The following is a 13,442-nucleotide window of genomic DNA, read 5'->3' on the forward strand; positions in this document are numbered from 1 at the left end:
GCCACTTGAAGTTTGGAAAAACGTCAACAAAACAAAACGCACGTGCCACAAGGGATTTTTATTCTCTTCTTTTTGTTTTTTGCTTCCGCTTCCTACTTCCACTAACCACCGAGAATAAACTCTTACTACCCTATACCCTTCAGTTGGGTTGGGTTGCCTTGGGTTTGCCTTGGGTGGTGGTGGTGGTGCGGAAACACAAATGACGTGGCGGGCGGATGGGGACGGGCGGCTTCGGCATATTCCAATTGGAATATTCAAGTGCGCAGGTCCTTCGAAAATCCTGATGAAAAATTTCAACCACGACACATAGGACTTTTCGCTTGGGCAACGCATCCAGTCTGGAGTTGAACATTGAAGAAAACGGCAGCAAAGCCAAAAACTGCTCCTCAAATAGAAAACAAAAAAATATATAGAGAAGCGTGAATTCAGAAGGGACTGTGTGTGAACATTAAAAGGAATCCAATCAGACACACACACACACACACACATACACAAACACAGACACTGACACACACGTACACACACACACACACACACAGCCCTCGCACACACCCTTGCACTCGTTGTAGTAGCTTATATAAAAAAAATAAGAAAAGAATAACGTCCCAAGGAAAAATCGATAAAAGTGCATTTAAAATTCAAGAAGTCAGTCTTTTAGTCCAATTGTTCAGTCAAGTGAAAAAGTGCAAAATCGAGAGAGAAGTTTTTTTTCAGTGAACACAAAATATGACTAATCAGTGACGACATAGCACGAGAGCCGCTTACACAATTTCTCTATACTATATAATATATAACCATATATATTTATATAGACTGAAGGAAAAGTTAACTCAATTTTAAGGACATTTTGCATTCTGGCAAAATGGTCACAGAGACTGCTGCTCAGGTAACCATTTCTTTATCTGTATATGTGCTTGATTTTCAGGCTTCAAATGTCGAGCAAACTCTTTGCCAAAAACAGGGGCAGCCATGTTGGCGTCCATTTTGCGAATTATCGATTTTTCATTGTCTGACTCAAAACTGACTAAAAACTCGACAATTGCAGTGCGAAAGCAAGGGAAATCCTCTAGGTTTCTTTTGAAAAAGGGCAAATGAGATTGTTTTGTGAATCTCTTGGTATAAGTGTCTCTTTGAAAGAGATATTGATTTTTTGTCCGCCCTCCTTCCACCCCTTTTAACATATTGAATTCTTGTAGTGATTGGTAATTGTGGGCGTTGCTTGCATTAGTAGTTTATGACCTCTCTCTCTCTCTCTCCCTATACATATATATATATATCGTGGGGACACAATTGGCTATAAATAGCCATTGTTAGGAATCGTTGGTACTTTGCGGGTTAGTGGGACCAAAACCAGGTGGTGCTCGTCCTTATGGTCGCGGTGGTGGCATTCAAACTGGGTGTGGTATGTGCGTGTGCCAGTAACTAAGTTGGCTACGGTATTAGAGATTTAGGTTATATTTAATGATGACATGCGACATTTTAGTTCAAGATGGTGAAAGAAAAAAAAAATCCATATCATGAGTCATATTTCAATCATTTTCTGAGCTGCTGCTGCTATTGTTGATTGTATTTGCACTTGAGTTTAAATTGAACCCAAAGGATGGTGTTGCCACTTTGGATAAATCATTTGCAACAAAAAAAACCCTAAAACCCAAGTTCAAAGCAAATCCACTTCAAGGGTTCGCCCAAACAAACTTCTTTACTTGAGCACCCAATTTAGACCGACTTGAGCTTGTTACACAATGCCCAAGCCGAAGAACCTTTGAACTTTTGCCCCTACACACACACACATCACACCGGGACATTTACACATTATGTATGTATGTTGTATGTCTGGCATCGTTAATTCTCCCTTTTTGGAACCAACAAACAAGCAAACAAGCAGCAAGCGTCTTCTTTTCAATTCGTATGAGTATGTATGCTTAGGGCATATGAAATGAGTTAAAAGAAAAGAACTCAACTACACTTACTTCCTATTTACTGAAGAGGTTCTAGGACTATATAGGTAGGCTGTGGGTGGGCATGATTCGACAAGCCTTTAAGCAAGCCCCACACTGCAACAGCTTAAAATTGCTTTGGACAGGAAACAAAGGGTCTGGCGGGTGTCTGAGTTGCGGTCATTTTACTGTCGTGTCTTTCGGTCTTTCGGTGTCGGCAAAGTGCGAAATTTGTCGCGTTTTCCAGTCTTCAGTCACCATACTGTCGAATGGCAGTTGGCAGTTTCCAGTTGCACTCTATCATGACGTCATTTTCGATATCGAATTCAAGAACAAATCCACTGAAGCGTTAAGTCTGACATCGGATTGGTCGGGTGGGTGTGCAGGTGTGAGACTTGATTGTGGGTGTTGGTTTGTCTATTAAGCCGAAATACACCTGCGCCATATACATAAATGTTGACCCCTCGCCTTGACCGTTGCCGGGACAGCAAATTGAACTTGAGTAACGACAGGTGCATAATATGCAAATTTTTGTGTGTTTTTTTTTTTTTTTTTTTGGAAATAAACATTGGGCAACCTATGGGCTTAGGTTTTACGATCAATAACACTCCGAGTCCAAGTTAACTGAACTGAATCTCTTCATAGCCATATGATAAATACGCATTAAGCACGCAACTTTCCCTTGTTACCACCTTGTAACCAGTGGGAGGACCCACTATAATCCACTATAACAAAAAACAAAAAACAACCCAGTTGTATAACAGTTCTTCGGTTCAGGTGGTAAAGGTGGATAGCTTATAGTCGATTATTTCTAGCTGCTTATCTTTGACCTTTGGGTCTGATTAATGTTCCCGGCTTTATGGAGAATAATTCCAAGGCTGTTGTTAATTATATTGCCCCAATTACAATCGAAAATAATGAGGCCTATTCACTATGATATCATTTAGGTATTTAATTCATCAAATTAATGTTGTACACTTTGACACAGACTTGGAAATCAATTAACAACATGGGTTAAAATGCAAATAAGTAAACTGTATTTATAATAAAGTCTTTGTTCCCATTAGTTTAAACTTTCATGGTTAAAATAGAGAGGCTAAGAAAAACTAATGTTTAGATTGTGTGTGGTTTCCTTTGGTGTCTACTGCTCCTTGGATAGCGATAAAGAAAGGGGTAGATAAAGGATCATTAAAACGACAAACCGAAAAGTAGGAAAATAGTATTAAAGGCCAGGCAATGTTCGAAGTAGATGTATGTATCTCCTCTCGTTCTTAGTTCAGCCATCTCGATTTTATTTCAATTCTTCCTTTATATATATGAATGTGTATAGTGGTCGTGGGTTTAGTTTTTTATGTGAATATATATTCTTATACGATTGCAATTGTAGGGCGATGGCAACACATCATTTCTGCGTGCTGCTCGCGCTGGAAATTTGGAGCGCGTTTTGGAGCATTTGAAGAACAACATTGACATAAATACCAGCAATGCGGTGAGTTGTACTAACAATAATGTGGAAAGAAGTAAAAAAGAGATTTACTGATTGATTGATTGATATATAGAATGGGCTAAATGCTCTGCATCTGGCTTCCAAGGATGGACACATACACGTTGTCTCGGAGCTATTGCGTCGCGGAGCCATTGTGGATAGTGCAACAAAGAAGGGGAATACTGCTTTGCACATTGCATCGCTGGCCGGGCAAGAGGAGGTGGTTAAATTGCTGCTAGAGCACAATGCTTCCGTCAATGTGCAGTCACAGAATGGATTTACGCCACTGTATATGGCCGCTCAGGAGAATCATGATGCTGTAGTGCGTCTTCTACTAGCAAATGGAGCCAATCAAAGCCTGGCGACTGAAGATGGCTTTACACCATTGGCAGTGGCTATGCAGCAGGGCCACGATAAGGTTGTCGCTGTACTCCTCGAGAGTGACACGCGTGGCAAGGTCCGTTTGCCTGCTCTACATATTGCAGCCAAAAAGGATGATGTTAAGGCAGCAACTCTACTATTGGATGTAAGTACAATAGGCGAGGAGAGAGAGACAGAAAGTTTCAGATAACTAATACTAACACTAATTCACACAGAACGATCACAATCCGGATGTAACTTCCAAGTCAGGATTCACACCCCTGCACATTGCCTCGCATTATGGCAATCAAAATATCGCCAATTTGCTGATTCAAAAGGGAGCCGATGTCAACTATTCGGCAAAGCATAATATCAGTCCACTTCATGTGGCTGCCAAATGGGGAAAGACCAATATGGTTTCCCTACTGCTGGAGAAGGGCGGCAACATTGAGGCTAAGACACGGGATGGCCTAACCCCGTTGCATTGTGCCGCTCGATCGGGTCATGAACAGGTCGTAGATATGCTTTTAGAGCGCGGTGCTCCCATCAGTGCCAAGACCAAAAATGGACTTGCGCCCCTACATATGGCAGCCCAGGGTGAGCATGTGGATGCCGCTCGCATCTTACTATATCATCGTGCACCGGTGGATGAGGTGACCGTGGATTATCTGACTGCCTTGCATGTGGCTGCCCATTGCGGACATGTTCGGGTGGCCAAATTGCTGCTCGATCGCAATGCCGATGCCAATGCGAGGGCTCTCAACGGTTTTACTCCGCTGCATATTGCCTGCAAGAAGAATCGCTTGAAGGTAGTGGAACTGTTGCTGCGTCATGGAGCCAGCATTAGTGCCACCACAGAGAGTGGTCTGACGCCTTTGCATGTGGCTGCCTTTATGGGATGCATGAATATAGTCATCTATTTGCTGCAACACGATGCCAGTCCCGATGTGCCCACTGTGCGTGGCGAGACGCCTTTGCATTTGGCAGCTAGAGCCAATCAGGTTTGTATGCTTTAGAGATTCGCAAATCCATTATCATTTCAACACTCTTGAATTTTACAGACCGACATTATACGCATTTTGTTGCGCAACGGTGCCCAAGTGGATGCCCGGGCACGGGAACAGCAGACACCATTGCATATTGCCTCGAGATTGGGTAATGTTGATATTGTCATGCTGCTACTACAGCATGGGGCACAAGTGGATGCCACCACCAAGGATATGTATACGGCTTTGCATATTGCCGCCAAGGAGGGTCAGGATGAGGTAAAAGAATTGATTGCGAAAAAAATCACCGACCACATCGATACTGTCTATTTGATGCAATTGTTTTGGATACGTCATCAAGAGTTTTTCATTTGATTTCTTAAGATTCTTTTTCTGTTTTGTATTTATTTTTAGTTAATCGTTATTGAGTAATTATCTAAAATTGTTTCCGTTATCTGTTTCGAACGATCACAAATAAATGTTGCAACTTATTTTGGTATTTATTTATTTTTTTCAACATTTTGTTGATTTTGTTTCTATTATTTTTACACGCATCATATGTATATCCTATTTATGTATCTATATATTTAAATGTAAAAAGTACTAACTGATATGCAATTTTCCTAACTTCCCCGACTAACCCCACCAGGTGGCCGCTGTATTGATTGAAAACGGGGCCGCTTTGGATGCAGCCACCAAGAAAGGATTCACTCCATTGCATTTGACAGCAAAATATGGTCACATTAAGGTTGCCCAATTGCTGCTGCAAAAGGAAGCAGATGTCGATGCTCAGGGTAAGAATGGTGTGACCCCATTGCATGTCGCCTGCCATTATAATAACCAGCAGGTGGCATTACTCCTCCTCGAGAAGGGGGCCAGTCCGCATGCCATTGCCAAGAATGGACACACTTCACTTCATATTGCGGCACGCAAAAATCAAATGGATATTGCCACTACATTGCTGGAATATGGCGCCCAGGCCAATGCCGAAAGCAAGGCCGGTTTTACACCCCTCCATTTGAGCAGTCAGGAAGGACATGCTGAAATCTCGAATCTCTTAATCGAGCACAAGGCAGCTGTCAATCATCCGGCCAAAAATGGCCTTACACCCATGCATCTGTGCGCCCAAGAGGATAATGTGAATGTGGCCGAAATATTGCAACGTAATGGAGCCAATATCGACATGGCCACCAAGGCTGGGTATACCCCACTGCATGTTGCCTCCCATTTCGGTCAGGCCAATATGGTGCGTTTCCTACTACAGAATGGAGCCAATGTCGATGTGGCCACCTCAATTGGCTATACGCCATTGCATCAGACAGCCCAGCAGGGACATTGTCATATTGTTAACTTACTTCTGGAGCATAAGGCCAATGCCAATGCTCAGACAGTCAATGGTCAGACGCCATTGCATATTGCCCGCAAATTGGGCTACATTAGTGTCTTGGATTCATTAAAATCCATTACCAAAGAGGATGACGCAGCAGCCCCAACAACACAAACCGAAGAGAAATATCGTGTTGTGGCACCCGAGGCCATGCATGAATCCTTCATGTCAGACTCCGAAGAAGAGGGCGGTAAGTACATGAACACTTTCAATAGTTTTAGATTAAAGTATATAGAAACACTATCACCCATTGCCATGCTAGTCAAGCCAGAGCACTCACACTCAAGTCGTTAGTCCTATGCCTATAGATTTTAAGTGAATTCTAAGATATCAAAACAAACAAACACATACCAAGAATATTTGCTTTTTACCATGTGTGCCACCCGTCAGGTGACACAAATTGGGAATTGGACGCATGCTACGAGTATGGCATTGGCATTGGCATTGACCAAGAACGTGACCATGAACGTGACCGTGATCGCCATCGGCCCGACACTCATATATATTTGCCATATTATCAGGGCGATAATCTCTATGTCTCTAGTAAGGACAATTTGCAATTCTCTACTCGTATTTTGTAACTTAATCGTAAACGCTGGCCATTATCAAGTGCACCCAATTGGCTATATAAATTGGTACCGATTGGTTATGAATCAGCGAAACTATTAAACAAATTAATTTCCATTTTACAACTATGACGGCACTTTATATGGTTGCATCGTATCAGTGTGTGTGTGTTAATTACTATAATTCTTGACGTTGTTGTACTATCAAAATAAAATAAAAAATAATAAAAAACCTATACAACAGCGACTTAATTAATCCTATATTATACCTATGAATGTCTGCTTTATCTTCCACCAATATACACACTAACAACATATGTATATATACATATATTTACGTGGAATCAAGAGGGGTTGCCAAAATTAGTTTCTTAAAAATTTTCCAAACTTGTTTCGCCATAAGGTTTTAAATATTTTTTGGGATGACTTCTTAAAAAAAATCTTTTTTTTTCTTTTTTTAAAGAATCTCAAAAATGCCGAAACCATTTCTGATCATATTATAAAAAATCTGTTAAATAGATTTTGCTCTAAAATGGCAAACTATGAAATGCATAAAAAAAAAACTTTTAGAAAAATATTAAAATCAAAAATTTATTTAAAACGTAAATCAGCTTAGTCAATATATCCATATTTTACCCCAGAATTGGTTGTTGTGCTTGAATAATGTTTTTTTTTTGTTGTTGTTGTGTTTTTTAATTTATAAGCAATTGAAATTCCATGTCCTCGATGATCGAGGATAAACTTATTTTTCCGACTCAGACTGACATGTTCTGAATTTTTCTTAGTGTCCTGGCATAGACCTGTATTTATGTAAAGCCTTATATTGAATATTTTCATTATGTAAATTAGATATAGACGAATAGTTTACCTTTTATCTTACAATAGGGATCTCATTAGTTAGATTGCAATATTTAATTTTCATAAAAATTTTCTAAATTTCCTTTGCATTCCTTGCCATTATAATAATTGATCAATACATTGTCACTCAAAGTATAAGAAATTGGCAAACTATGTATGTATAAACTTATATGTACATATATACCCTCTATATAAATACGAACCTATGAATATATATTCAGTCAATACGGGCGGGGAAAACATTTATTGGTGTGCAGGTCAATGTTCTCATCAAACATTCAACAAATATTTTTGCTTGTAACGCGGCATGCAAAACTCAACTACATACTTATCCTATATATAAATATGTAAATTTTATTTAATAAGCTCCTATAAAGAAATTAAATTAAATGGTGTCATGCTAGCTTTACATATTCTCGTATCATTTCCTATTACTACTTATAACTACTATTACTACTATTTTAATCTAAATATATTCAGAGAGAAACAAAAAATAAACAAAGATTAATTTATTCTGAAGCATGTATTATTAACGAAATTGTTGAAACTAAAATCAAAACTCACTTGCATTCTTCTATTTTCAATGCACTGCGCTCTCATGTTAAATGCAAAATCAACAACTATAACAACAACAACAATAACAACACCACAATAAAACACGATAAATATAACAACAATAATTACAACTACAACTACAACAACATCGCTATATATGGCCAATTGGACTCTGTCTTGCGCTTAATTGAAACAAAATGCCTAAATGCGCTGGAATGCAACCGAATCGAATATCGTATCAAAAAACCAAAACAAAAAAAACAACAACAAAATTACAAATATCTAGGCGAAGATAATATGCTATCAGATCAACCTTATCGTTATCTGACCGTTGATGAAATGAAATCCCTAGGCGATGACTCGCTACCCATTGATGTAACCCGCGACGAGCGTATGGATTCAAATCGTATGACCCATAGTGCTGAATATGCTACCGGTGTACCACCGACCATCGGTGAGGAAATTGTTAGTCCACACAAGGCTCAGGTGTATGGCAATTCGCCCAAGGCCACCGTCGACAGTGTCTATATAGCCAATGGATCTAGCCACGAAGATCCACCACACGTGGGGTGAGTACATCATAACTTAAGTTATACTTCAGATGATCTAGAATCATTTTCATGTACAGTCGCAAACTAAGCTGGAAAAGCTTCTTGGTCTCCTTCCTGGTGGACGCCCGAGGCGGAGCCATGCGTGGTTGCCGTCACAGTGGTGTTAGGATGATAATTCCATCACGTTCCACCTGCCAACCAACTAGGGTGACTTGCCGGTATGTGAAACCGCAACGGACCATGCATCCGCCCCAGCTGATGGAGGGTGAGGCTCTGGCCAGTCGTGTCCTCGAGTTGGGTCCATGCTCGACCAAATTCATTGGGCCCGTTGTCATGGAGGTGCCACATTTTGCCTCATTACGTGGCAAGGAACGGGAAATAATTATCTTGCGTTCGGATAATGGCGAAACTTGGCGTGAACACACAATTGACAATTCAGAGGAGATCATACACGATGTGATGCAGCAATGCTTTGAGCCAGAAGGTGAGTGTGTAGAATCTGAATTTTTTCTTTATAAATTTTATTTTGATTTTCTTTTTCAATAATATATAGAAATCGCTCAATTGGAAGAACAGGCTGGCAATCATGTCTGCCGATTTGTTACCTATGACTTCCCGCAATACTTTGCAGTAGTATCACGTATACGACAGGAAGTCCATGCCATTGGACCCGAAGGCGGCATGGTGTCCAGCACGGTGGTACCACAGGTGCAGGCCGTTTTCCCCCAGGGAGCACTTACCAAGAAAATCAAAGTCGGCCTACAGGTAAACCTCTTTAAGCCACGCAAAGGCGTTGCGCCCGAGAAGCTACGCAAGATTAGTGTTAATCATGTGCCCAAGAAGAAGCGCTTCTCGCTAATTTGGTAATTTCAATCCAAAAAATCGAATTCAATCCAATCCAATCTAAATTAACTCCAAATACTTTATCCACAAACAAAAGGAATCTAATGAATCTAACTTATCGTGCATTTGAAAACTAACTTCCTTAAAGAATATTCCATAAGAACATATTAAAACAAACAAAATGTTTTCCAAGAAAAAGAAAAGAAAAAACTAAATATATATTTATCTTACGGCACAATGGCACAATTGAGAACTATTTCCGTCAATCGAAAAGTTTATGTATGTTAAAACAACCACAACAAAAATCCTCCCAGAACAAAATTTTTACTATACACAAAAAGTAGTGATTGGTAGAGGAAGGCGCCAAGCTAATAAAATTGAAATACACATACTATATACTTGCATACATAGCCATTATATAGTCAGCTAACTAGATATACATACATACATACATAAATAGTAGAATGGCCTTGATCAACCAACTAACTAACTGAGTTTCTCTATAAAAGATTGAAAATGTTATTTATGAAATATGTGCACTTTGTTTGATAATTATCTGTTCACGGAGTTTTTGCGGCATTTATAATACACATACATGTATTAAATTTAACTTGGATGTGGAGCCAATCGATTAACAGAAAAAAAGAAAAGAAGAAAGATCACATAATGATGATGAGTTTGATGATAGGGAAGTTGCATATGATAATATTTCGTGTTCGTATAAACAAAAATGAAAACCTTATTTGATTTTGATCATGGATCAAGCGATCGCTTATTTTTTTCTTAACTCATAACTTATTAGCCTAAAACACAATTAAATGTCCAATCAAATAAGACACTAACGCAGATCTTATATCAAAATATAAAGAATTATACAAATATATATATACATAAATATATATTACTATTTGTTCATACTACATACATACATACATACGCATAAGATTATATAACGAAAACGAATGAACAATTCTATGAAACGCAAATATACTCTTACCTACTATTTAATCGACCCAATAAATTTAGTTCAACAAAAACTTTATGCCAATGAAAATGTTTTAATTCATTTTGATTTTTGATTCATTTTTCGTATTGTCAATTCAATTGCTTTTTCGAAACAATCAACAACAACAAGAACAACAACGATATACAATAATCAAATATTGTGATCCTCTTGAGTCGTTTAGACAGTTACAATTGGGTGGTTCGGTTTTGAACGTTGCCTAAAGAAGTTGTAACATTTTTTCTATAGCCATGATGTAAGCAAAAAACGATTTTAATAATGGCCCTAGCTTATCAGTTAAAAATTTTAAAATATGAAAAAAAAAAACGAAATAAAAATATATTTTGTTTTTCTTATTTTTTTTGGTTTAGCACGTTTAATTTGCAAACATTTATTTACTTTTATTTCCATTAACTTCATTATTTTCTCTTATGTTCGAAAAATTGAAAAAAATAATAGATAATGAAATGAAATAACTATTTATTGTATAGTTTCATTTTACTCTATATACGATGTAAATTATAATTCATTAATTTTAAATTATTTTCCTATTATTCGTTGTAGTCAAAGTTTTTTTTGATGACTAAATTTATTGGGATATAAATGGGCTTGAACATTGATGTTATTGTTTGTAGTAAACTTATGATATGTACTTTAACTTAAACATACATACATAAAAACAAAAAGAAAGAAAACATGAACCAAACTCAAACATGAATGATATGCATTGCAAACAAATTATCCCCTACAAACCCCCCCCTCCACACGCCTGAAAAAATGGACAAGCAGATTAATCAATTGTATAAAGCTGCAAAGAAACAAAATTAACAAAAAATAATACTGAAAGTTTAAAAAAAATGTTCACCATTTAGCCCAGAAACTCATTTCATTTATGAATGTACATTTTTTATGTTCCTGTGAGATCTGATAACAAAATGCGCATATTTCGTATATATAGATTTGATCAAGTTTCGTTTTTTCTTTTTCTTTTTTTATTTGTTCAGTTAAGTTTAATTGATAAAATGTAAATTCGTGTCTCTGTATACTATTAGTAATTAATTAATTAAGTGTGGCCAAAAAAAAAACAAAAAAAAAATCGATTTTTGTCTATAGTGTCGAAACAAAATTTGTTACATTTCTAGGCCCAACCGGTCGATCCCGATCTAACTGCTAAGCTACTGGGTCGCGGTGTCGCCGTATCGCCAATTGTTACGGTGGAGCCACGTCGTCGTAAATTCCATAAGGCCATTACCTTAAGTATGCCCGCACCGAAGGCTCATAGCCAGGGTATGATTAATCAGTATTCGGGCAATACGCCAACTCTACGTTTGCTGTGTTCGATAACAGGTAAGTTGTGGCTGTTACCAATCTATCAGACCATACCGATTAACAATTACCATACATATAACATATTTACCTACCCAAAAACCTACCTACCAACCTACCTATCTACCAATTTACCTATCTGTCAAATATTTTGTGTTGTTGTGAAATGTGCTCCAAGCAGTTAACTTATCCACTTATCTCTACATTACTTACATTCTGTTAGTTGATGTGTTTATGAGTAAAAAAAAACGAATTAAACAAAAATTCCAAATCCTGATTCCACTCTATATTCCCTTACTCAGGCTTTCATTTCATTTTACCTTCACATATATATATATATATATATAATATTCATTTGGCTATAATTTTAGCTTAAGTTTTGTATTAATATCAGTTGATCAGTTGTTTCCTTTCAATGTTTCGTTTTGTTTAGTTTTAGTTTTAGAATACAAGTATCAGTACTATGTATAATTATATATACCATACATATATACATGTCATTTAACCCTCTACTTATATTACCCAAACATACATACTCGTACCTTACTATATAATGATGTACAGTGACAAAATTATCCTCAATTTAAAATGATCAAGTAAATTTTGTACTCCAATTGTACGTAAGAAAAAAAAGAAGAAAACAAACAAACTAAACATGATTAGGAAACCAACCATGTGCTACATATATATCCAACTATATGTACTGTGCTTGTGTCTGATCGGGTATTTCCCTTTATTTTTTGTACTTTTTCATTTTTGTTATTTTCTTATGTTTACCTAACTAATTAATTAAATAATATTGTGTTACGGCAGTATCAAGTATCTCTTAATCCATAGTCTCTTTTTTGGAAACTATAGCAGTTGTAGTCAACTTTAAAACAAAAAACCAAAAGTCTTCATTCACCGCCCCCGCCCACTCCACCCTTCCACCAGATACGTTCATACATAATACATTAGCTACATTCACACACACATACACACACGTTTACATAGAAAAACTTAACAAAAACACAAATACAGATACAGTTACAGATACAGCCTACCAATTACTATTACAGAGATACAGATGCAGATACGAACCTCAAATCAATATCATAATCTCTCTCACTGTCGTCTCTTCTATCTATCTTCTATATATTCTCTTTGTTCTATTCATTGTGCCTAAGTACAGTGTTTTGTTTTTTTGTTGTATTTAATCCTTCGTTATCTCTCCGTTTCTCTAACTCTCAATCTATCTATCTATCTGTTTATCATTTCGTTTCCTTAATTACATTTCATTTACGTTACGTTTCCTGCTTAAGTTTACGTTAACGTTTTCCGTTGAGCAACAAAAAAAAAAAAACAAACAAAAAAACAAAAGACCCAAACAACGAACTTCAAATTCAATTCCTAATTGAAAACCAAACATATTTAATTGTTCTATAATTTCGTACTAATGCGTCATTGCATATGTGTGTGCACGCATTCCATTCTGTTTTCTCAATCCATTGAAGGTGTGTTTCGGAAAAGGTCTCTAAAAGGTAACTAACAAAAAACAACGACAAAAAATGTCACAAAAAAAAAAAAACAACAAAATAATAACAA

At 37.3% G+C, this 13,442-nt stretch overlaps 1 protein-coding gene across 1 annotated transcript in view; it reads left to right on the forward strand.

The window, feature by feature from the left end:
• Positions 1–330: 330 nt before the first annotated feature.
• Positions 331–13,442, forward strand: part of LOC6646463 (titin) — a 66,311-nt gene continuing 53,199 nt past the window's right edge. Inside the window, exons 1-10 of the mRNA XM_047011897.1 lie at positions 331–886; positions 3,325–3,426; positions 3,497–3,949; positions 4,020–4,784; positions 4,845–5,048; positions 5,419–6,346; positions 8,422–8,704; positions 8,764–9,170; positions 9,240–9,451; positions 11,675–11,879. Of these exons, the coding sequence (XP_046867853.1) occupies positions 863–886; positions 3,325–3,426; positions 3,497–3,949; positions 4,020–4,784; positions 4,845–5,048; positions 5,419–6,346; positions 8,422–8,704; positions 8,764–9,170; positions 9,240–9,451; positions 11,675–11,879 (3,583 nt within the window). The 5' untranslated portion in view covers positions 331–862. The remainder of the gene's footprint in view (positions 887–3,324; positions 3,427–3,496; positions 3,950–4,019; positions 4,785–4,844; positions 5,049–5,418; positions 6,347–8,421; positions 8,705–8,763; positions 9,171–9,239; positions 9,452–11,674; positions 11,880–13,442) is intronic.

This window comes from Drosophila willistoni (genome assembly GCF_018902025.1).
Source record: "Drosophila willistoni isolate 14030-0811.24 chromosome XR unlocalized genomic scaffold, UCI_dwil_1.1 Seg143, whole genome shotgun sequence".
Lineage (NCBI taxonomy): Eukaryota > Metazoa > Arthropoda > Insecta > Diptera > Drosophilidae > Drosophila > Drosophila willistoni.